Source organism: Saimiri boliviensis, chromosome 3, assembly GCF_048565385.1.
Source record: "Saimiri boliviensis isolate mSaiBol1 chromosome 3, mSaiBol1.pri, whole genome shotgun sequence".
Taxonomy (NCBI): domain Eukaryota; kingdom Metazoa; phylum Chordata; class Mammalia; order Primates; family Cebidae; genus Saimiri; species Saimiri boliviensis.
The window spans coordinates 79676828-79702978 of record NC_133451.1 but is presented as its reverse complement, the minus strand read 5'-3'; the positions used below and the strand labels follow the sequence as shown (position 1 = coordinate 79702978).

The 26151-nt window shown below is 38.3% G+C and overlaps 1 protein-coding gene across 1 annotated transcript; it reads left to right on the top strand.

The window, feature by feature from the left end:
- The first annotated feature begins 1843 nt into the window (after window positions 1-1843).
- LOC101042958 (F-box only protein 22) lies at window positions 1844-5696 on the top strand. Its single transcript, XM_074395669.1, has 2 exons — window positions 1844-1913; window positions 4949-5696. Exons 1-2 carry the CDS (start codon window positions 1844-1846, stop codon window positions 5626-5628), a joined length of 750 nt encoding a protein of 249 aa, XP_074251770.1. The 3' UTR covers window positions 5629-5696.
- The last annotated feature ends 20455 nt before the right edge of the window (window positions 5697-26151 follow it).

Here is a 26151-nt window from a genome sequence, read left to right as displayed (position 1 = left end):
CCCCCCCCATAAAAAACCCACCAACAGCTTAGTTATCAACGATTTACTTAAGTCATATGAACTAAAAGGCATTTGGATTAATTAGTATATATTTTATGATTGCTCATTTATCTAAGCTAATCCGAATAGGATTTCTTAAGGAATTTCTAGCCAACTACACCAGATTTTACTGTGTAGACAGCATACAACACATGTCAACACACATAAACACATATACATGCACACAATAAAGATCTTATAGCTTTAATTGTAGAATTTTAGTCACTAGACAGTAAAGCATAGTAATACAAACTGCCAAGTTTATAAAAGAATAGTTGGATCCAAATTGTCTTTTTGACAAAATGGGACCTGTTCATGTGAATAAATGTTATTTTCCCTAATTGGTAATCTAAGAAAACCTGTGGACCAAAATTTTTAGGTAAAGCATCTTGGTTTTAAATAAATCTTGTATCCTTTTTTTCCAGTTTTAAATGAGTTTAGGATGAAATTATCAATCGTTTACATTTTAGCTGGGACTGACTGAATTCTATAAGAAAATCAAAATCTCCAGTTGCCTTGAAGTTTTTAGTAACAAATCTTTCTTTCGTTTGCTAGTCTGGTTTGCTTGACTAGTCAATGCAGGCAGGCAGGGAAGCATTTTGGCAGGTGGTTTTTTTTTTTTTTTTTTTTTGGTCAACTTTTCCTGGCCCCTGTATAGCAGACAGACAAAGCAACTTTTATGCCAGAGATACCCTGCATTATTGCTCTAAGTTCAAGATTTTGACCTTTTTGATCGGAGACGCTAACGCTAAGCTGTATAAACATGTATCTCTTTATGTCCTTTTAGAATATCAATCCTTCAATTAACTGTTTTATCACCCTAAGCAATTAATAGTTAGGAAAACCTAAATTTACATTTCCAAAAGGTGTCTAGTTTGTTGATTACGATGAAGCGGTTGTAATTTGTAGGCCATTAATTTGAAAGTCCTTTAAGGTTTCTATCTTTATCCTGGTTAAAATGCTCTTTAAAAAAGGTCTAAGGAGCTTTTGAAATTAGCAACAGTGTATTATCTTAACACAAATAAGAAAGTCAACAGATTTAGAATAGCCAGAAAAAAAAAAAAAAGAGAGAACTAAAAAGAATCTACGTGTTAACTGTATTGGTTGCAGTTTCTAATTGAAGTCTAAGAAAAAAACAAGGTTGGAGACTTCAAATGATATTCATGATGGCCATTAATTTACAAACATGCACAAGCAAAAGCCATGTAGCCAGCTGGAGTCCCAGAAAGCTTGACATGCCTGAATGAGAATCCCATTCTGTTTCTGACTAATTTCTCCAGAGCAAAGAAAATTCTATAAATCCTGTCAGGAAGTTTAGACTGGTGGTTTAGATCATGGTGACCATCCCAGTGGCTTTTAATTGGCCATATCATGCCTACTATTTAGAATGTTTATTTTTGCTCTTAGAAGATGTTCAGAAACAAACAAGGGAAAAAGAGCCAAATCATTTACAGACACACATAACCTAACCAAAATGAAACCAAAATCAGAGTGCTCACAAATATTGTAACCCAGCCATGCAGAGCAAGCAACATGTTGAGCCTGATGCACCAAATCAAAAGTGAATTCACCGGAAAAGAATGCTACACAGACAAAATGTAAACTCTGTAGAAACCAGAGAACTCAAACCAGAAGGACACTTGCCTTTTACCAGAAAGGGATTGCCAGAAATAACTTTTATAGTCCCAGGAGGGATGCAAGGTCCTTTATTTAAGGTGGCCTTATTACCAAATCAGATCCCAAATAAAGTAAAAAAAGAACATACCAAAGGGAGGGAATCCAAAAGTCCTAGAGGAGATTCACCATGGCAGAAAAGGCAACACTGAAGTCAGTCAGTAAGGCACTCAATTCCACAGGCCACCAATTCATCAAAGGTGAGCTAACTTTGGCCTCACTTCTGATACCATTAATGTGAAACTAAATAACAAACACAGGAGACTCTCTAAAAGAAAATGTTATTTATCTGGGAATAGGAATTACAATGGGAATACACATGCCATAGTAAACTATGTATGTGTTCAGGAGGGTAAAGGAAGACAAAGTTTTCTTTTTAAGTGAGAAGAATTACGTAATTGGTTTGAGAGATTATCTCTGGATACAGAGTTTAATACCAAGGGTGATGACAGTCCAAGGCTGACAGACAATTGCTGGGGAGATGTCTATAGAATTTTTTTGTTTGTTTGTTTGGTATAAGGTTGCAATGGCCTTTGTGCAAGTTTGTGTTTTTTTTCAGTCTTTGTGGTAATTCTTGTTATCAGGCGTTTGTGCATGAGAACCCTCTTCATGGCCTTCTGAGGTTCTGTCTTTTAGGATTTTTAACACAAGTGGCTCCATTTTGATTCTGACAACTTTCACAGTATAATTCTATACCACTGTATGCAATTGCTCTTTACCCTTAGCAGTACATCTTAGGGAATTTACCTATGATATTACACACATATATACATAGGTTATTCTTTTGAATAGTAACATAATATTACATAGTATTTAGTCTGTTTCCTTTTTACGTTTGTTTGCAGAATTATAGGCAATGCTTCAATAAACATTATTGTACACATGGGTATTTCTCTAGGTGAGATACTGAGAAGTGGAATCACTGGGCCAAAAGGTAAGCATAGTTTTGCTTTTGATAGATAATGATTATTGCCCTTCAAAGTGGAAGTTGCATTGAAAGGGTTTTTTTCTTCACACTACTTTGTCTACACATCTGCTGACACTTGATATAGTCAAATTTTGTTTGGTCAATCTGTTAGCTAAGAACTGGTATTCTATTATTGCTTTTTACTTGTATTTCCCTGGTTGTTTATTCTTTTATGTTTAATGACCATTTCATCTATTGTTCTGGGGCCTGACTCTTATTCTTTACATTTTCATATCTTTTAATCTATTTTTGTTGGGTTGTTTTTATGTTTGCTATTTAGTCATTCTGTAATTCTTTTTTATATTCAGTATGATAATTTGTTATATATGTATAAAACTTCTTTCTGGATTATTGCTCCTTTTAAAAACAAGTTTTATTTTTATCTAATACACCAATTAGAAAAATTTCTTATACATATTCTTTATAGCCTCAGGCATACATATACTTAGATTTTTATGTATATTGTAATAGCGTGGGCAAAGCCTCACCCAAATCCTTTTGAGGCTTACCACTTAGGACAGCTGCCTTCCCTGTGAGCATCTGTGTGTCTTTCCCTGACCGCTTTCTTCCCTCCTGCAGAAGAAGGATTTCTGCTCCTCACTCTGGGAGCAGTTCTGACCTCGATTGTTGTGGTTGGTCTTTAATTCTCTGCTCCTCTTGACCTTTGAGTCAACAGTGGCTCCTGGAGTTTCCAGCTAGATTAGGCTCCAGTAGTGGTAATTTACTTAATAATATACACTTTGTATACTGCCTTTGCTTCCCTGACTCCCTTCCTCCCCTTCCTACCAGTGATTCCTGTGGTCCCCTTTCAAATAACTATTTGTAGTTGGAGCTTTGAGTCATAAGTCTGCTTCTGGGTGAACACAAGCTAAGTGCTATCTTTTAGTCAGCACTTATTCTGTGCCAGGCAGCAGATAAGAGTCTGGGCTTATGAAATGTGTAATCACATCACTTCCATTTTGTAAATGAAGAAACCAAAGTTTAAGCTAAATAAGCTACTTGGGGATGTTCATCAAGTAAGTGAAAAAAATATAATTTGAACTAAGGCCCCCTGAGTTTCAAAACCCATATTTTTAACCATTAGATTGAGAAACAACTGCCTTTCTAGCATATCCCTCACTCATTTTCTCATGAAAATTCTGTTCCTTAATGGTCCTATTCAAAGGATAGTTCCTCAATAAAAGATTCCTTGGTGTTGGCTGGGTGCTGTGGCTCATGCCTGTAATCCCAGCACTTTGGAAGGCTGAGATGGGCAGATCACCAGAGAAAATGTGTCTCTACCAAAAACACAAAATTAGCCAGGTGTGAAGGCACATGCCTGTAATCCCAGCTACTTGGGAGGGTGAGGCAGGAGAATCACTTGAACCCAGGAGGCAGAGGTTGCGATGAGCTGAGATTGTGCCATTGCACTCCAGCCTGGGCAACAAGAGCAAAACTCCATCTCAAGAAAAAAAAAAAAAGATTCCTTGGTATTATGTTTCAGTTAAGAATTAATTTTTTCTTTCCTGGATTTTTATATAACTGACTACCTTTCTTTTGGAATGTAATACTTTGTCTTTTGTTTATAGGTGTGCATATCCTATTTTTTGTGCTATATAGAATAGTTCTTGGGTGCCTAACACACATCAGGTACATGTTTTCTTGAAGGAATGATTATAAATTTCTTTAGGGCAAGAAGTGTGTCTCTATATTGCCTAGCTCATATTTTATGTTAAGGAGTTCAATGAGAGCTCATTGGATTGAAGTTCAGGAACAAGATCATCTGCCAGAAGACATAGCATATACATTTTAGAAAGGACAGGAGGATGAATTGGGGGAGTAATTGATAGATATTGACACAATAAGTAGGCTAGTTGATGACCTAAAGAAATTTGAAAATGAGTACAATTTAAATTGGCCAGTGGGTTCGTGAATCCAGTGTGTTCATAGGATATCTTTCATTATCTCTTCTGTTCCTAGTCTAGTATTAGGCATTATTGTATGATAGAAAGACACCTGTAAAAGAAAAGAAATACCTGAGGCTCTCATGTCTTTGGCAGGAGTTCAATTTAAGAGAGTGAAAGAAAAAGGAAACCTCTTTTTTTTTTTTTTTTTTTTTTTTTTTGAAACAGGGTCTCACTCTGTTGCCCAGGCTGAAGTGCAGTGGTATGATCATAGCTTACTATAGCCTTGAACTCCTAGGCTCAAACAATCCTCTCACCTCAGCCTCCTGATAAGCTGGGATTACAGATACATGTCACCACACTCAGATAATTTTTTAAGTTTTAGTTTTAAGTTTTATCAAAGGAATAAAAATACAACCCTTTCATTTTATTAAGGATCCAAGGAATTTAGCATTAGAAAGACATCAACTCACTGAAGTAGGTCTTTTAGATAACCCTGAACTTTGTGTGGTCCTTGTCTTCGGCTATAATTGCTGTAAGGTGGGAGCCAATAATTTTCTGCAGCAAGTAGTCAGCGCTTTCAGTGATATGAATATCGTCTTGGCTGGAGGCCAGGTGGACAACCTGTCATCACTGACTTCTGAAAAGAAGCCTCTGGATATTAATGCCACTGGTGTGGTTGGACTGTCATTTAGTGGACACCGAATCCAGAGTGCCACCGTGCTCCTCAGCGAGGACGTCAATGACGAGAAGACGGCTGAGGCTGCGGTGCAGCGCCTCAAAGCGGCCAACATTCCGGAGCAGAACACCGTCGGCTTCATGTTTGCGTGTGTTGGCAGGGGCTTTCAGTATTACAGAGCCAAGGCGAATGTTGAGACGGATGCATTTAGAAAGTATTTTCCAAGTGTGCCCTTATTCGGCTTCTTTGGAAATGGAGAAATTGGATGTGATCGGATAGTCACTGGGAACTTTATATTGAGGAAATGTAATGAGGTAAAAGATGATGATCTGTTTCATAGCTATACAACCATAATGGCACTCATACATCTGGGGTCATCTAAATAAAGCCAACTTTAAAGTGGCTTTCATGCAATATATATAAACAAAAACAAAAACAAAAACAAAACAAAAAAAACACATCTCTCTATGATGCCCAGGTTGGTCTTGAACTCTTGGTCTCAAGCAATTATTTTGCCTTGGCCTCCCAAAATGTTGGGATTACAGGTGCGAGCCACCTTGTCTGGCCCACTTAAAAAAAATAATTTAAACTTTTATTTTCGATTCAGGGGGTACATGGGCAGGTTATATGGGCATATTGTATGATGCTGAAAGGAAACTTTAAATTATCAAAGAGTAGAAGATTCATTTGAAAAATTGTGTATTAAATTGTTGAAGCACTATAAAGGAATGATAAGAATATGCTGTTGGCTAGCCAGGGAAAACTTCCAGAAATAGGTGAAGGTTGAACCAAAACAAGTATGTGATGGTTGTTATTTGGTGGAAAGCAGTGAGCAGAGCACTTGAGCTCTGAGCAGTGAGCAAAGTTTTTTTCATACTTTGGCTAGGATGAAAAAATAGTGCAGGGTCTAGAATTAGTGTGTTGTATTTATGGAGTATGCAGAGTGGATGGGCTTTGCTGGTGGAAAGACTTTGCTCGATATGTTTAATATCTCCAAAAGGGAGACTCTAGGCAAACTGGGAGGCAGGTGAAATTGAACTTGGGAGTTCTAGCAGATGAATCTTTCAGCACTTCTTTTCCTCTTCTGGCTCTTCTTCCTTTCCATCCCTCCCCCCAGGCAGTCATCATGTATCTTATTGCCAGCTCTTACTTAGGGCTGTGCTCACTCAGGTGTAGATAATGATCATTTAGAATTTGAAACAGTAAATCAATTGGAGGGTGCGGTAGAAAGAGCAGGGGAGGAAAAAGTTTTGCCAGTTAAGATACCCATATTAGCAAAGGAAGAGGTGTGAACGTTTATAGACAACTTGATGAAAAGGCAGTGGTTTTGTTTGGCTAGGGCAGTGAGGTTCCTAATGTTTTTGAGTAAGAGAAACCCTTGTTAATAAGAAAAAATTAGTAGGTTCCTACATAGTAGTTACTGTACTAAGAGTATCCTTTGAAAAAATCATGTTGATAAGATTACTTTAAATTGATACATTTTAAAGCAATAGTTTATATGGTAGTTAATTTAGTTTACAGACAACAATTGGCAGGATGTAGATTTACAGGCCTCTTTACCTTACTTTACTACTTCGGAGATCTTTGGCCCACAGATTGGGTTTCACTGGGCTAGCATAGGATTTCTGTAGGGAGGTTCATTCTGTGAGACTCATTTACTCATTCACCCAAGAAATATTTATTGAACTAAGTGCAGTATCCTCTTTTAGGCTCTGGGAAAATCGTTGTGAAAAAACTAAGACCCTCCTTTAAGGTGCTTATATTTTAGTGAGAGGAGACAGACAATAAAAAATATCACACAAATAACTATGATATTTCTAATGGTCTTAAGTGTTATAGATAATAGGGATTGTCTGCATGGGCTAGGGGGAATGTTATGAAGAGAGAACTCTCTAGTATGGTGACATTTGAATAGACATTTGAATGAATTAGGGAGAGCCCTTAAGGTCTCAGGAATAAGAGTGGAGTGCCTGTAAAGCACAAGAGGTGGGAGCATATTTACTGCCCTTGGATAAGAGCAAAAAGACTGGTGTGGCTAAAGTAGGATTAGGGAGATGAATAAATTATAGTGGATGATGGGTTCTGGTAGTGCTTAGCCATATTATATAGGATCTTGCAGGTCATTGTAAGCACTTTGAATTTTACCCTAAATGAGTTAGGAAAAAGCCATTGGAGGGTTTAAATCAGAATAGCGATGTAATCTGAAATGTTTTAGAAGAATTGCCATGGCTTTTTGTGAAATAGATGATTAGATAAAAGTTGAAGCAAGAGACCAACTGTAGAAATCCAGGCTACAGATTAATTCTCAGATGCTTCTGATTGGTTGAATAAGACCAGGATGGAGAACTCACCCTTGGATTTGCAATGTAGAGGTTACTAAGGAGTGTGTACTCAATTTTGTAGGTAATAACGAGCCTTTGAAGGTTTTATAGGGAAGTGATACCATCAGTGTTCTACTTTATGAAAATTTATCAGTTGGTAGCCGTAGATGGGAAGAATTAGATTAGATGAAAAAGTCTGAGGATAGAGAGGTAATTTAGGTACCCATTTCAACAATCTAATTGAAAAAGTATGGGGGCTGGATGTAAAGTAGCAAAGGTGTGGATGAAAGTAACATTTCAGAGTCTGAATTGGAAGAATTAGGCAATTGAAGACATATAGAGCTGGAGACTAAAGAGTCTAAGTTAAAAATTTGAAATTTTGTGATGTGAAAAATTGTGATTCTAATAACAGAATTCAGAAAGTCAGAAACAGAATGAGTTTGTTTGAGAAAGATGATACCCTTAACTTTGGATGCCATGACTTTGAAATTCTAGACTTCTAGGTTAATCTCATAGCTCACCTTAAAATTATTATTCTTCAATCACCTTTCAGCAGTCTGTCTTTGAGATTCCAGAGGCATTGGAAACCATAATCTCCTTCTGAACTGAAGGATCCCACCTTTCTTCCTAGAATAAACCTTTGTTACTTAACTCTGTAGTCTGTATTGATGATCCACACAGAACAAGGCTAACAAAAAGTCCCTTATTTTTATTTGTTTACGTGCTAGGTTTGAGGTGTTGGTGGTAAATTTTGGCAAAAATGTCTTTTAGAATGGAAATGTAAGACAGAGGGAGATAAAAGTTGACTGAAATATGGGAATCATTTTCTATCAAACTAAATAAGAACTCTAAAGGAAAGAATGTACCAAAGAGAATATTAATTATAGGTGCCAGAAGAATTCTCTGTAGTGGGAAAGATAATTTGACATATGGAGCAGAGACGATGTACATTTAAAAGCTATCAAGAATATGCCTCAAAAATAAAACTTTCTGTTTGGTCAGTCACCTAGATGGGCCTTATTACAGTGGAAAATAAAACAGCATGCTGAGGTCGAGGAGTGACATAAAGAGAAATAAACAGGAAGTTTTGTGAGTTTCAAAGGAATGGTCAGGAGAAATGTACTTCATATTAAGTCAATGTGAAGTAAAGCTAAGGAAATATGCATTGGAGAATTCAGCAGAAGCAAGAAATCCAGGGAAGAAGTAACTTAGAATAATGTTAAGCTTCTTTGGAATTCATGAAGATATTTCAGGAGTGAGTTGGGGGATGCTGTTTTATGTTATATTCTGAATGGGTATTCTTCCCATTTTAATTTATAACAAAAATATATGGCAATGGAAGGGGGTGGTAACTATTTTGGAGACATTCAAGTTGTAAACATACAGGTCACAACACATTTAGAGGAGAAAAAAACAGAGATTAAAAAAGTAGTCATTAAAGAGGCAGAAGAAAATGGTTTCAGAATATTTCTAAAACTTGGATTACTTTATACATGAACTGGCTAAAATGGCATGAAATCCATTTACCTTTAAAAGACCTTCCAGTGCTGTCATGCAATACCCTGCCATTTTGTTGTGATTATTGTTAAGGGATTAATTAATTTCTATAATAGTCTTTTTTTTTTTTTTTTTTTTTTGAAACGGAGTTTCGCTCTTGTTACCCAGGCTGGAGGGCAATGGCATGATCTCGGCTCACCACAACCTCCGCCTCCTGGGTTCAAGCAATTCTCCTGCCTCAGCCTCCTGAGTAGCTGGGATTACAGGCACGTGCCACCATGCCCAGCTAATGTTTTGTATTTTTAGTAGAGACGGGGTTTCACCATGTTGACCAGGATGGTCTCGATCTCTCGACCTCGATATCCACCCGCCTCGGCCTCCCAAAGTGCTGGGTTTACAGGCTTGAGCCACCGCGCCCGGCCTTTTTTTTTTTTTTTTTTTTTAAATACAGAGTCTCATTGTGTCACCCAGACTGGAATACAGTGGCGCGATCTCAGCTCACTGCAACGTTAGCCTCCTGTTCAAGCGATTCTCCTGCCTCAGCCTCTGGAGTAGCTGGGATTATAGGCTCCTGACACAATGTCCAGCTAATTTTTTGTATTTTTAGTAGAGATGGAGTATCATCGTGTTAGCCAGGATGGTCTCCATCTCCTGACCTCGTGAGGCGCGTCTCAGCCTCCCAAGGTGCTGGGATTAGAGGCCTGAGCTGCAGCACCCATCCTCCATAATAGTCTTTACTTTCAACTCAGGAAATTGTTAACTTTGTGCTTTTTTGGGACTATTATGGATGTGAGGCTTCTTTATCTCCATGTAAATCTCACTGTACCACAAGTTCTCAAATCGACCAAATTGGAAGTTGGAGGAAAAATTCAGCTATGCACTTTTTGAGTGAAGGATAGTCATCATTTCATTCTGCGGCACAGTGTAATGTTGAACCCAGTTGGTATGTCTTTCAAAACTGACATGGAGTTTGTTCTTTGCACAGTAATGTGTGTGTGTGTGTGTGTGTGTGTGTGTGTGTGTGTGTGTGTGTGTACACGTGCACACAAATGCATGTTTTCTCTTTGAAGACTATTCTCTTTGAAACAGAATACCCTGGGCAAGTTATAGATGGATATTATGGATTTAACCCAACTAATTGTTAATGAATGAATGTTTCTTACCAGTAGGGTTCTTCTTATTTCCTAATTCTCATTCTGCTACACAGCAAGGAAACACTAGGTTACACAGCTGTTTGAACTTGAAAAAGATCTTCATGCCACACAATAAAATTATATTTTAGTTTTACATCGTAGAATAGAATATATAGTGTAAATGATTCCTTGGTTCAGATAATATATAATAATATATGCTTATTAAATAATATAGTTGTATACTTGGTTAAAAGTTGTTGAAGACTATATGTAAAATAGTATGTACCTGAACATAGGGCACAGAGAAACTCAAGAACTACTAACTGAACTAACTTTCAAGGTTTTCAATTTACTGTTTTTATTTCCTGTAAAAATCAGGTCACTGTTACTAATTTCAACTGAAAAGAATTAACGAACAAAACCTTTTTTTTTTTCAAGTCATAGAGAGTTTCACATCACTGCAAATGAAATCTTCATCCACGTAAGAAAGTGTAAAGAATTTCATATGTTTACTGAAGTATCATGTTTTTACCATTACCCTAACCTTCTAATCAGTTTGCATTTTTAAGTGTTTAGATTTAAAATATGTATTAGAGAAAAAAATTGCCCTATTAAGGAGCTTTAGGTGTTTGCTTTGTAGATGTGGGATATAGATTTAAATTGTGCTGGGATTTATATTTTTGACCTAATGTGTATCCACAACTAGTTTGGTTGTAGCAACATGGCTTTCATTTTGCATAACTAATAAGGGTAGCTGATGAGTCAGTCTAATGATATTGCTTTATGCTTCTTTAGAATCTTTCATCTGCAGCTCACTAAATGCTTTGTAAACATTAATTAAACATCACAGCACACATTGGAGGAGAGGTTAGTATTATTATCCTTTTATGGGGAAACACATATAGAGGGCTTAGGTAAGGCAAATATTAAATATACAGAACTAAGTTCTACAGGATAAAGGTGCCAATAATGCTGTTTCCTGGGTACAGAGAAAGGAGCATAGGTGTAATTACAACAAAACCCCCAAAGTTTATGGGGAACCTGAGTTTCAGGAAACTCAGAACGCTTTGTGAAATAAATTTCAGAGATTATATATTAAACTGAAGTTTCTGGTTAGAAGAGCATGTACCACACAGTACCCAAAGTTATCTTTTTCCTGATGATGTGGAAAATCAGGTCAGGATTACTGCAACGTGCTTGAACTTAATAACTGAAAATAGAATCATATGATCTGGGTGTTCTAGCATAGCCCGATTTCAAATAAGCTGATCTGCTTCTCCCATAAGTGGATTCAAACTATTCTTATTGTGTGACCTAATTTTTAGTTTTGAGGATCAAATCACCATAGATATTATGGCCAGTTTTGAGCTTTATTTCTATATCCTAAAATGAAGTGGGTATTAACCATTTATCAGACAATTTGGGTAATTCAAATAGCTGGCAACTCAGTGGTACAATTGCTGGTAACACAGACAGGAATTCAGCAAGATGGAATTTTGTTTTATTTTTCTTTCATAAGGGAAGGCTGAAGAGAGGCTTATATGATAGTTCTAAAGTGGTGTCAGTGACTCAGGCTCTTGTAGTTTTCTTCACCATCCACATAGTATGTGATTTCCATCCCCAAGGTTTTCACATGGTCCAAGATGGTTTTTGGGATCCCAGACATCACATATCCACATATGTCTTCGTCGTCGTCGTCGTCGTCGTCGTCGTCGTCTTCTTCTTCTTCTTCTTCTTCTTCTTCTTCTTCTTCTTCTTCTTCTTCTTCTTCTTCTTCTTCTTCTTCTTCTTCTTCTTCTTTTCTTCTTTCTTCTTTTTTTGTTTTGAGATGGAGTCTTACTCTATTACCCAGGCTGGAGTGCTGGAGTGCAGTGGCACAATCTTGGCTCACTGTAACCTGTGCTGCCTGGGTTCCAGTGATTCTGCCTCACCCTCCAGAGTAGCTGGCATTCCAGGTGTCCACCACCATGCCCAGCTAATTTTTGTAGTTTTAGTAGAGATGGGGTTTCACCATCTTGGCCAGGCTAGTCGTGAACTCCTGACCTTGTGATCCACCTGCGTCAGCCTCCCAAAGTGGTGGGATTACAGGTGTGAGCCACCGACATATGTCTTCTAATCAGGGAGGAAGCAGAAAGGAAAAAACACATACTTCAGCTGTCTGTCTTAAGGAACTTTCTCTAAAGGCTCACTCACTGTTTACCAACCATCCCTGTCTGCAGGAGACATTGGCAAATGCAGTCATTTAGCTGGATACATCACTACTTGGAATACAGTTAAAGTTCTTAAAGTTTTATCATTAAGGAAAAAGAAGAGAATAGATGTTTGGTAGGTAACTAGTTGTCTTAACTATAGCAAGCAAGCAAAATCAATGATTAAAGCAAAAAGCAAATCCTCTTTGGATAGTGAATGGCTTTTTATCTTACTCAAATTGACTGAACAATATACACATTTCCACTGTGTTTCATGACCTGGAGGCACTGCCTATGGGTGTGTTTGTGTGGCCCTGGCAAGAAAATAACCGAACCAACAAGTGCATCAGCAGAATTGTCTGGAAATGCGCTTGCTGTGTTCCTCTCCACCCTGTTTTTGGTCATGCACTGAAGTCAAGCTTCCTGGTGTGCTTGTGACTTAGCTGCTGGTAGTTAAAGTGAGGCAGGTCCAGGGCAGTGTAAATCTCCTCTGAACTGTTTGATTGTGATAATCTGGAGTATAAAGCTACTTTTCCTTTTGTACAACTTTTGTCCTGTGCTCTATATGAGTGTGTATCTCTGTGCATGTTATCCTGAGGTTTGCCTACCCCTTGCTCCCCAGACACTGATGTTGGGAGGAGTTTGAAAGTATGGTAATGGCTTGCTTGCTTGAAAGAAGCATTTTATTTAACACAATTGTAATCGCAAAAGGATGTGAATATTAATTTGTGATTCTTTTTAATTGGATATAACCTTTAAAAAAGCAAATGGTCCATTCCACATTTGAATTAAACCCATGGTCAGGTGAACTTTAAGACAGAGGTTAATTTGGAGACACAGTATGAAAAAAAAAATGCATGTTTTAGTGCTCCCCAATATTAATAACTGTTATTTTGCTTTCTTTGAGTGCCACTTTGGTGTTCCACAACTTCATCTATACAGATAAACAGATAAGGGTCTGTAGAAAGTTTGGGGCTTATTCATAGGGGAAGAGGGTTGTTAAGGTTAGCTAAAAATGATGTTTGGCGATCAGAGGGTCCCTCTAGTGGTAGCTAGCTTAAATATGCTTAGGCAACAACAAATTGTGTGCTGTACCCTACATATTTGTGGTGGTGACCTACAGTTAATAAAGCCACCCCAATTTAATTTTAAATTCCTATTATAGCAGGGTTGTTAATGAGTCAACACTCACTAAAAATTTTTAATATTTTGTTTCCTTAATGTAGATTTGGGAGCTTGTGGATCAGTCTTAATGAACCTAGTCTCCTTTGTTTCTGTGTTTGTGGACTTCCACTTTCTTCTTATCCAAAAGCCACAACCAGTCACTTTTCAGGGCACTCAGTTTGATGAAGTTTTAAGAGTCTCCAAAACGTTACTCCTTGTGTTTGGCATATGATCAGAGTTAGATAAAAGAATCAAACCAATGAAGATCAAAATGTCAGGTTTATTACTAATAAAAGTGGTACTGAAGAATGTGGCTCAGTTGTGTGGTAGCAGTAGGTTTCCTAGGACTGCACCAGAAGTAGCCATTTTTCTGGTTGCCTGCCAGGCCTTGCTCTGCAGGGTTAGTCTCTTTTATATAAAGTGACACATAATTTGTTGTGCAAATCAAGACACTTTTGAGAGTCAAAGGGGGCACTGATAGGATGAAATGCCGGGACTGTCCTGAAAACTGTGGCATAAGGCCACTGACTTTTATCTCATGACAGCAGCCAAAATAGAAAGCACATTGTCTGCAGGCAGACAGGTCCCTGAGAGAAAGGGGAGAAAGGAGCTTAGCTCAGCATACTCAGTTGCTTCTCCCTAACACACCAATTAGATAAGTCAGTTCTTGATCCCTGAAGAGAAGTAAGGGATGGTCCAAGATGCCAGCTGTGCTCATGGAAAAATCCATCCACAGATTCCATAGGGATATGGAATGGAGGTTTTTTTCTAATCATCCCTGCTCTTAACATTTGCACAGCCAGAGTGGGGTGCTCTAGGCATAGGGACTGAGGAGTGGAGTGCAAGTGTTGATTGTTAGCATCTCTTCTCAACTTCACATTTGATGATATGAGGCTTGGTACATTTGAAATTGGCCATGGTGGAAGTTTTGGCAAACTACAAACCAGGGCCTTCTTTTCTCCTTTCCAGAAGAGCTGGTTGTTAAAAAATCATCAGCACACCACTTAGCCCTGGACTAGAATTTTATTTCTTCTGGGTTTTATAACTTAGACTTCCCCCTTCCCCCACGAGCTGGGCAAGATATCATTGATTAGTGATCATAGGCACATTTATTATTGCCATTAGAAACTCCAACCTCTGTGCCTTCTATATGCCATATAGGGATTCACTCCATTGGTCCTGCTTCCCGTGACCTCAGCAGTTGCAGTGCAGTGTGTGTTCTGAGTCTTCTATCCTGGCATAGCCAAGGAGCCTGAGGATAGGTTTTCCATTTGGCACCGAGACTGGCCATTCAGTGCATGCCTGCATAGTTCCTTGCCGAGTCTACTGAAATGGAAAGCATAAGTGCGACTTTGATGCTTTTAGAATCTCCCAGGCATTGGCAATGAGAAATAGGATTGTTCATAGGGGAAGTGAAATTCCTGACAATAGCATTGTCAGTAGAGCCGTAAGGTACCTGAGTTTTAGAAGTTAGAAGCTCTGAGTTTGATTCTTGTTTATGTGAAACATAACTAAACTTTGTAAACAAATTTTGACTGCCTGGAGTGTTGGTTTCTTGTAAAGCGGGAACAATATTCTCCCATAAAAATAGGTTTTGAGGATAAAATGAAATAACATGTGAAAATGAGTTATAAATCCTAGCTAGGTTAATGTAAAGCATAAGCATTATAAGGAAAGCGTGTGTTTTGTGGCAAAAGGAGAGATTAGTTAGTGCTGACATTTTAGCTAATTATTTGCAGGATGGGAGGGAGAGCCGGATTATCTGGTTTATCTTTAAGGCTGACTAAGCATGTACTTAGCTTTCCAGCAAAGGAGTATTGACTAATTTTTTTTTTTTGACTAGGGAGGAAATTAACTATTTCTCTAGCTCCCTAGAACAAATTAATTATCCTTGGAAAATAGACATTTTTTACTTTTCTTCGTGCTTATTTTATAGATTATTGTTTTAAAATTATAATTTGTAAGAGAGTAGGGGTATTGCATTCTTAAAAAGCACTTAGAATCTCTAAGAAAACTTAATCTAGTTACCACGACATAGTTTCCACTTGTGTTCTTGTACCTTCCAGCGCCGTAACAAGATCTGGGGTAAAGAAGACTTCAGGGGTCCATTTTGTATCATGTACTTTGTATAGGCCACACAAGGGCTATATTTTTCCTTCACATTATATTAATTTAGTACAAAGTTTCCTAGCAAAACACAAAATTAATAGTATCTAATATTAAATAAAAACTACGTTTGATATTTTAAAAATAACTTAAAAATGAAAATCTTCCAGGTTCAAGGCCTGTTTTTAAGGCTTGAGTTTTTCAAATGCGTATTGGCCTCCCTCTAGTGGTAGCTGAGGCGAACTGAACCAAAACGGACATAGAGCTCATCTCTGAATTAAAAATAGTTGTCAACATCTACATCTCAATTTTAATGGCTGGAAAGCATGTAGCTAATCTCAGGTTTTGCATTATTTAGATCCATGGGTTAGTTTGAAGTTGTTGTCTGTATAGTGTTTGGGCTTTTTTGAGCTTTTGTGTTTATTTTTGATTAATGGAATGTATATGTGTATTTTTTTTTTTTTTTTTTTTTTTTTTTTTTTTTTTTTTTTTGAGACGGAGTTTCACTCTGGTTACCCAGGCTGGAGTGCAATGGCGCAATCTCGGCTCACCGCAACCTCCGCCTCCTGGGTTCAGGCAATTCTCCTGTCTCAGCCTCCTGAGTAGCTGGGATTACAAGCATGTGCCACCATGCCCAGCTAATTTTTTGTATTTTTAGTAGAGACGGGGTTTCACTATGTTGACCGGGATGGTCTTGATCTCTTGACCTCGTGATCCACCCACCTCGGCCTCCCAAAGTGCTGTGATTACAGGCTTGAGCCACCGCGCCCCGCCTATTTTTTTCTATAAAAATGAAGCCCTTGGTTTAGTTATAAATTTCAAGTTTTTGATGAATTTTAGAAAAAAAAATGCTAATAAGTTCTGGCACGAATTACAGAAAAAAAGTGTTAATAAGTTTTTATTAAAACGAGATTATTCTTACAGTTCTTTTGATAAAAATTAATACATGCAAAAAAATTCAACCTGGATCTGATAAAGCCTTTAGATCTAACTAGCAATTTTCAGAAAACACAGAGGATGGAGAAGCATGCTAAAATACCAATGAGCTGTAATCAGTCAGTCAAACTCAGAATGAGAAAGTCCATAGGACATAAAAGCACATTTTTTTTTTCCGACAAATACTTTTCAAGAGGGGAAAAAAGGGAGAGAAAACTGGGACAGGAAAATTAAAAGACATTTCAAATACAACAATAATTTACTATATCTCATCCTTGTTTGGGTCCTGATTAAATAAACACCATGAAAAACCCGTATTTGTAAGATTAATGAAACAAAACACTGACACGACATGTTTTATATTATTAAGGAATTATTTTTAGATGTGATAATGGTATTTTAGTTACGTTGGTTTCATTATAAAGACAAGCTATTGCATTTCAGTGATTCATCCTGAAATACGTATAAGTGAAACTATATGATATCTGGGATTTCCTTCAAAATAGTCTCAGGGGAAGGGATAGATGGAGCTGTGGCTGGGACAGATTGGCCATGGGCTTGGTACTAGATGGTTATCAGGGAATTCATGATATCATTTTATCTACTTTTGAGTATGTTTAAAATTCTCCATAATAAACCATTTAAAAATACCAATAAATTGTTATAGTACCTTTAATAACAGCTATGTAAATAAATACTTCCTATCTTACCATATCATTAAGCATTATTGTTTGATGGGCTACATCCTCAACCCAGGCTCACTTTAGGTCTCATATTGGAGGTATTCCCTAAACTTGTTGGAGTAGCCCTCAGAAGTCTGGCTCCGTCTAAAGTGATTTGTTGGACCTCTAAGGAATTGTATTAACTTTTTTTTTCTGAACCTTAATTCTAACATAAACCAAAAGGCCAAGGTTTCTTAGGGAAGATATCATGAAATAAGCTCAAGTTATCCAATTCCTTGAGATTGAATCCAGATCAACTTAAGGAAAAGTAAACAAATATTTTGTTACTGATGCATAAAATATGTGAAGCATTTTCAAGTTAGAGTAGTGGTGACAAAGAACAAGCCATTAATAGACCCCCGTATTCACATTTCCGTAGTTCCAGGTTTTAAGTCTTCTCCTACAAATATCCCCTCCAGCTCTTTTTCTCCCCCATTCACGTGACCATGGCCTTCTGCTTGATCTCAGCCCATGTGAAAGGCCAGTTCTGTACCTGTTCCAAGGAGGCTGAGTACTGCATTCTCCACCTAGTGTATCCCTGGATTCTGGCTCTGAACATACTGTCCTCGTGGACCCAGAGAGCTACTGTCCTGCCAGACTTCCACTGTCCCCTTCTGGTGTAGAGAGAAAAATGGGACATGAAATTTAAAAGACATTTAAAATACAACAATAATTTACTATATCTTATCCTTGTTTGGGTCCTAATTAAATAAACACTATGAAAAACCCGTATTTGTAAGATTAATGAACCAAAACACTGACACTACATGTTTGATATTATTAAGGAATTATTTTTAGATGTGATAAAATCTCTCTACTCACAAAAACAGAAGATTGGACCTCACTGCATCCTGTTGTTGATCTGAAATAAAGATTCTAAACCTAGTAAATAGCTGGTATAGGCTGCATGTCCATTACTAAGCCACATGGAAAAAGAAGACAGAGAACTTGGAAAGAGAAATAGTAAGTTCCATCTACTGACAGATGATATCTCTGCCTTAACTTTTAAGGTCTATGATCATCTTACATAGAAGCTGAAGGTATAGGACCATAGGGGAAACCTCCCTGCTCTGAAACTTCTCTCCTTCCTAGATATTACACTGCCTTTAATATTTCCAGTGGAAATCATGTAGGGTGGAGATGGCTGGGCTGTCTCTTAGGAAGGGCAGGCTTAAGACTTTACCTTACTTCTCTTGGGTATTAGAAAAAGAAAGGTAAAAGGGACTGCAAACATATATATGTGTGTGTGTTTTTTAAAAAATTAATTAAAAAACCTCTAGCCAAGCAGGGAAACTGATTAAACTATCACTGTCTTCATCAACCACAGCAATCATTCACAGGGAGATTCCTAGAACTAAAGAGAAGAGCATGAGGAAATGGGGTTTCCAAACCATACAGCTTCCTTCCAGGCAGGATTGAAGGGGGAGAGTGAGCTAAATGTGCTAAGGCGCAAAATGACAGAAAGGCTGTCCTGAAAATCATCACATCTGAAGCAGCCAGATGCCAATTTCAAAGTGGAGTAGATTCTAGAATCCAGGACAAAGTAAAGACAGCCCAAATTAAATCTGAAAACAAATGGAGAAAGGCAAACACAATAGAGAAGAGGGTCTTGAGTAACTGCCTAAAATATATGAGACCTTTTAAAATTTCCTTTTTTTGTATACAGATAAATTAGTCTAGCATAAGGAGTTAAGATCAATTGAACAAATAATAACTTACTAGGACACCCCTGATAAAAGAAAAAGTTCAGCTGAATTAAATTTAAAGGAGTGTAAGTGAGCAATGAACAATTCGCAAATCAGGCAGCCCTCAGGATTACTGCAGATTCACAGAGACTCCAGGAGTGCCTTGTGGTCAGAACAAATTTATAGACAAAAGAAAGTGACATACAGGAATGGGAAGTGAGGTACAGAAACAGTGATTAGTTACAACTTGGCATTTCCCTTATTTGAATGCAGTTTGAACATTCAGCCATCCATGAAAGGTTGAAGTATGGCCGCTGGGATTGGCTAACACTCAGCTACTGTTACAGGCGCATACTTCTAAGCTAGCTTTTCAATTTTGTCCAACTAGTAAGCTAGGTTACAGTTAATCCACAAGGACTCAAATATAGAAGTACGGAGTCCTTCTCAGGCCATATTTAGTTTGCGTTAACACCCATCATACATAACATTCATTTTTAAATTACAGTTTTTGGGTACCTTCATTTCCAGAAGTAACAGGTGTTGTCACCATATTTCCCAACCCCAAAGCAAAACATACAGTCCTATAGTGGGTCCAAATTTTTAAAAAATCAAGGCCACCTTGGGAAATTTCATCCACCATAGTAGCTTTAGATCAAGAGAACATATACCATTATTGAGCACCTGCTATGCTCCCAGTACTTTGTTAAGTATTTTACATTAATTATCTCATTTAATCTCTACCCTAGGAAGTAAGCAAAAATTACTCTCACACACAAACACTAAGGCCTACTGAAATCAAGTGACTTGCCAAGGTCATATAGCTCACATGTGTGGTGGTGCAAGAATTTGAACTCATGGAGTCTAGCTCCAAAGCCCAGACACTGAAGCCATTTTGCTGCAGAACTAACAAGGATAGAGGAATATTTTTATTTGGCAAGAAGAATAGGGAATGTGTATTCTATTCGTATGGGATGCCTAAGAATCAGATGTTACTTAGGGAATGAAAAAGGAGAATGGAAAGAATTGTCCGCAGCTCCTGAGTTAAATGCTTCCTAAAACTTTGCTTTTCCTATACTGAACTGTCTGCTGTGTTACAGGATCCTAACTCTCATCATTCATTCTCAAGACCTACCTTCTGGGTAACTGCTATTTTAGCAATTGTACCTTGAATCTGAAGACAGTATTCTTACTTCTCTCACCCTTAGAAAAAAACTTACATACTGCAGCTTTGAGAACCAATTTAGTCATTTCATATCTGAATGTCTAAATCAAACTTTTCTATTGTCATTAAGAAAAAGCAGAGGTGCTAGTTATTAACAAACCACTGTCTGCCAAAAAATTGAATGAAGTAACCTATTCATTGGGACTACAGTAGTTTTTTTTTTATTTATTATTATTATTTTTTAATACTTGCTGGAAAGGAAGAGACCTGAGTTAGAAACTGGAGAGTAAATTCATACCTAGTCACAGTCTCTAGCCTATATGTAAGCTAAAAAAACCAAAACACACACACACACACACATACACACACACAGACACACGCACACACACACACACCCCGAGAGAGAGAGAGAGAGAGAGAGAGAGAGAGAGAAACACACACAAAACCTAGTTTCCTTTTGCTGTTAGGAAATACAAAAATACTTATATATGCTTAACAAACTATAGAATAAAATAATAAGAAATCAGCATAAACAGCAACCAACAAACACTTGTTCTAAAGTTGAAGCATTAAAGTGACACATTTTCCTACTGAGAAATCAAAATGGATTATTAACCGATATCCTAACGGGGCCTACATGCTTCAATTTAGGGTCCTTCTTATCAGGTGATAAGGCCTAAGGGGAAAATAATCCCTATATCAAAGTGCTGAAGCCAGAGCTGCTGGGAGATAATATCCTGTAAAACCAGAGATTTTGATTCACCCAGCCTTGTACTAAAGATGAGTGTCTGGAGTTTTAAACTCTGGTGGGCATTAGGTTCATGGTCACAGTCTTCAGAACTGGGGTTGGGGTCATGAGGGTATAACAAAGCTCTACTGCAATGGCAAAGGGAGCTGCTGCCTGAGGGACACGGCGGGTCTAATCCTGGGCAGGCACTCTGGAACCATCAATCATGTGATGCCCTTGTTGGACAGGTGTGCTTGCCCCTCACTCTGGGAGAGTGCTACTGTCATTCCTGCTCTGTGAAGCTATCTGTGTGCAAAGTCAATTTTGTTGCACCTACGTTTGAGGAACTTGTATCCTTTGCCTGTGTCTGTGGGATGCTTTCATCCAACACAGCACTGCTACTCTGCCTGCCATACTTGCTTCAGCCCCTGATCCACACAACTCAACCCATGCATGGAATAGCCAGGAATCCAGAGCTTTGCAGGCAGTAGTTTACATCTTTATACAAAAATAAACAAGCTAACTAGCTGGTTTTGAGGCCTGAGGGAATTTAGCTAGATGGCACATTTTTAAAGCCAGCAACTCTGTCTTACTCATCTTCCCCCCACCCCCCGCCCCCAATACCTAACACAGTATCTGGTACATTGTAGTATGTGAGGTTTAGGAGCTAAATAAATCAACTCTGCTTTTCTTCTCAAGTTGGAACTGACAGAGAGATAGACACAGGAATCAGATAGGTGGAAATCAACAGGCTGCTGTTAGCACATAAGTTACCTTTGTTCAGATTAGAAAAGCCACCTCCTTTTTCTTCCTTTGAGCATATGAATTAGAAGAGAACACCCACTCCTGGAAGATGATTGTAAATAACTGTGTGAGTGAGTTAGAAGAAAGGTACCAGGGAACTGGCTTCATGTGCAGAAGCTGGGCTGGACTTCAGTCCCTACTTTTTGTGCAGTGACTCTGGAGATCAAAGTAGAAGGGAGTTTTTGTTTTTGTTTCTTTAAATTTTATAAAAGTCAAATTAGAGTATATTGCATGGATGGGCCATCTAATTTCACATCAATTGAATTTACTTTTCAAAGTAGTAGTATTCTCCTTACAGGGCTAGAACTTGGCCCATACACTTACCACATAGTACAAAGTCAATCAGGATGCCCTCCCTGGACCAACAGTTATGAAGAAGTGAGGCCCAGAGGAGCTTCTGTCAAGCTTGCTCAGTTCTTTCTCCTCAAGCCTACAATAATAGACTTCATTTCTTTCCCTTGGGAGTAATGAAGGAATGTGGGAGGGACACCAAAGATATTGCTGTTGCAGTAGTTCTTACTCTTGGAATCATAATAGGAGAAAGGAGCTTCTTAGTGGCATAAACACTCAATGTTTCCTGAATGAGTGGATACATTTAAGAATGGGCAGATATGCTATTTATTGTATAAATTTAACTAGGAAAAAACAACGGTAGAATAGCCAGGAGGGAAGTCTTAGGGGCAAAATGAATGTTTTGTGTTTTGCTAATGTATTGGGAGTATGTGAACCATACTTGGCTTATTATTTGGAGGGCTCGGTTAGACCATGATGCTGGAGATGGGGAGATTGACTACTGACAGTGGAACAGAAAAAGGGCCCTTTGAGAGCTTAACTGTTCAGAGAATGCGTTAGAAGACACTCGATGTTTTGATTTTGGTGGAGAAAGATTGATCAACTTGTTCAGAAACCATTCAGAGTTGATTAGAGGAGTGGAGCTGAGCAGTTGGAGCAGTGACTTCTTAGCCTGGGTACCTTTGAGCAGACTGTGTTTCCAGGGGATATAATGATGGATACTTTTGTTCCTTAAGAGGAGAAAAAAGAGACAAACCCATGAATTCTCAGAATGCTATGTTAGGAGAAATCTTTTATTTCCTTTTTGGTATCGGTTAGAATGCTGCACAAGAGAAAGGATAAGGAAGTGAGGAGGCTTATTTTGGGGCCTTTTTTGGAGACTGTGTGTGCTATCTTATTTATTATACTTCAATTGCATCACTAATTCATATTAGTTTATCTGCTTAGTCAAGGATTTTGAGGTCCCAAAACATATAAAACAAATGAGTTTTGATGGTAGAGAAAAGGTCAACCTTTGGGTGGATAGTGGGTGACATTGGGATGAAGATGGATAACCAGGAGGTAGAAGGAGAGCAGCGTCTACTCTGAGGTACTTGAGTCTATAATTAGTTATTTATTATTGCATACATAATTATCCCAGGATGTACTGGTTTAAAATGGCAGTCACTATTTAGCTCACAATTAAGGTATGGGATCAGCATGGTGGTTGTCCTGGCTTAGCTGGATTTTCTCACAAGTCTGTAGTCATTTGTCACTTCTGAATGAATTATTGGGTCAGCTAGGGGTTGGCTGGTTTGTGTGGCTTCCCTCAGATGTCAGGTGGCTGCTGGCTAGGGTATCTTTGTTCTCCTCCAGTGGCCTCTGCATAACACTGGCCTGAAAGGTGCTGGTTTCAGGTTTCTAGATGCAGCAAGAGAACAAGCCCAAATGCGCAGGCACTTTTCAAGCCTCTGCTTCATCTTTGCTAATGTCACATTTGGCAGGTCCTGTGGCCAAACCCAGATTCAAAGAGTATCTCTTGATGGGAGGAGCTACACCACCACACGGAGGGAATGAATCTGAGGTTATTTTACCACCTACTATAGGATGCTAGGCAGAGGTGAAGACTGCAGTTTGGAGATGATGGAAGAGAGAGGTACAGACAGGGGGAAGGGTGGGCAGTACCAATCATCGTTGTCTACTTCACAGCCTTTCCCAGGTTGTCCTAACATGGTCTGCATGCCATTGTGTAGTGTAAAGACCTGTGGAGGTAACCACAGGCAGACTCAGAAACCGAAGTTAGCATCAAAAATCATTGGATAGATGTGGGTGTGTGGGTGATTAGAAGATACATAATGTAAGAGAATTTTAAAATGACTATTATTTCAACTCAATCCAGTAACCTAGATCTGATATTACCCTCCTGATATCTGGATGGGAAAATTGGGTAAGGGGGTATTATCCAACTCATAACATTTTGCACAAGGGGCTTGAGGAAACCAGGAACAATGTTTATTGAAGCTAAAACGATACACTGATGAAAAAGTATCATTTCCACTATTGTTGAGAACAACTGGGGACATCTTACAATAGGTTCTTTTTCATCAGCTGTGTCGAGACAATAAAAGGATAATGTCTGTGGCCCTTATTACCGAATTGTGCTTGCTAGAGCCTTAATGAGATGATTAATGATCTGAGCAAAGCGTCATTCAGATATGGGAGGAGGTGGGGGAATGGTTCAAGGGAGCTGCTTCTCCTTCAGTAAGCTCATCTGTCAAGGGACTGAATTAAGACGGCAAGTGGAGTCAAGGGAAAAACTTGCCGCATTCTCTCCCCATCTGAGCCTCCTTTCTTTTCTTCTCCTCTGCTGTTCTCTAGGTAGCATCAGACCTTGAGGCCTCTGAGTCCCAATTTGTCCTCAGTAAAATGAGGACAACAATCTCTGTCTCAGACTATTGTGCAATCTAACTTAACATAAAGGCCTAACCTTTATACCACTCAGAACTCCTTCACCTCTCATCTTTTTTGTTCTTTTGGTTTATTTTAAGTTTTATTTTGAAATAATTTTAAACTTATAGAAAGGTTGAAAGATGGCAACTCCCATATACTCTATTCAGATCTAACAATTTTTGACACTTTGTCACATTTGCTTTATTATACTCCCTCTCTCTTTACACACACATGCACGCTCTCTCTCTCTCTCTCTCTCTCATTTTATGAACTATTTTAAAAGCTTGCAATATCATTCCCTCTTACCTCTTCGTTCATTATTGTGTATTTCCTAAGGAAAAAAAGGTATCCTCTTACTTTACCATAGTACAGTTGTCAAATTTATGAAATTTAACATTGAAACAATACTTTTATCCACTCCATAGTCCATAATCTAATTTGTAAATTGCCCTAATAATGTCTGTTACGGTATTTTCCCTTTCCAGTACAGAATCCAGCACAGGATCCTGCACTGCAATTGACTGTCCTATATCTTCAGTATCCAAATCTGGAAGATTTCCTGAGCTTTTCCTTATCTTTCATAACACTGATATTTTCAAAGAATACAAGACAGCTATTTGATAGAATGTTCATCACTTTGGGTTTGTCTGATGTTTCCTGATGATTAGGCTCAGACCATGCCTTCCTCGCTGTATAAGACATCAGTGATTTGTCCTTCTCAGAGTACCGTGTCCCCGGCACAAAGTGTGTGTCTGCCCCTCACTGTTTATGTTAATTCAATCACCTAATCAAAGTGTTGTTTGGTTTCTCCACTATATAGTTACTATTTCCGTCTTTCAACTACTAAGCAATCTGTGGGGTGACACTTCGGGACTGTGTACATATCCTGCTCCTCATCTAACTTTTCCCCCTGGGCTTTGTTTCCACAGATAATCCTTGTTAGAATGAATCTTTATTATGGTGGTTACAGAGTTTTTCTTTGCTTAACCTTATTCCAAATTTTTACCTTTTTTTTCCACAGTTAGTTAGAATCTGGCTCCCAAGAACATAATCACGTTATTCATTTTCTCAATATTATGACACTCATAAAAGTTTCACAATTGCTATACCCATAACTCAATGAAAAATAAACTTATTAGAAAAAGTTCAAGCTTTGTTTGCAGTTCTTTTATTCCCTAGATCATGGATATATTGTCAAAATAATATGATCAAAAGTTACTTGCATTCCTCTCTTTTTCTCTTTCTTCTGTGTGATCCTGTCTACTCCCCAGTGTAGTTATGTATGTATGTACGTATGTATTTGTTTTAGAGATTGGGTCTTCCTGTGTGTTGTCCCGGCTGGAGTGCAGTGGCGATTCACAATTGCCATCATTGCCCAGTACGGTTCAAACTTCTGGCCTCAAGTGATCCTCCTGCCTCAGCCTCCTGAGTAGTTGGGGCTACAGGTGGGTACCACCACATCCAGCTTTCCATGAGATTACTTAATAAAATACAGTTATGTTAATTTGTTACTGTGTCTAGTAAGTTTTAGGGTTTTCCCCTCCACCACATCATCTTCCCAAATCTAAAATCTGTGGCCTACCATATTAGTTGACTTCATTGCCATGACAGAATACCACGGGTCAGGGGGCTTAACCAATAGAATTTTATTTTTCACTTCTCAAGAGGCTGGAAGTTCATGAGAAAGGTGCCAGTGGTGTTAGTTTCTGGTAACGCCTCTTTCCTGGCTTGCAAATGGCTGC

Excerpts from the sequence above, each read along its gene's own strand:
- LOC101042958 (XM_074395669.1), top strand. The coding sequence starts at position 1,844 with ATGGCAGAAAAGGCAACACTGAAGTCAGTCAGTAAGGCACTCAATTCC. Across the intron at positions 1,914-4,948 it reads AGGCCACCAATTCATCAAAG|TTTTAAGTTTTATCAAAGGA; the intron begins GTGAGCTAACTT and ends TTTAAGTTTTAG.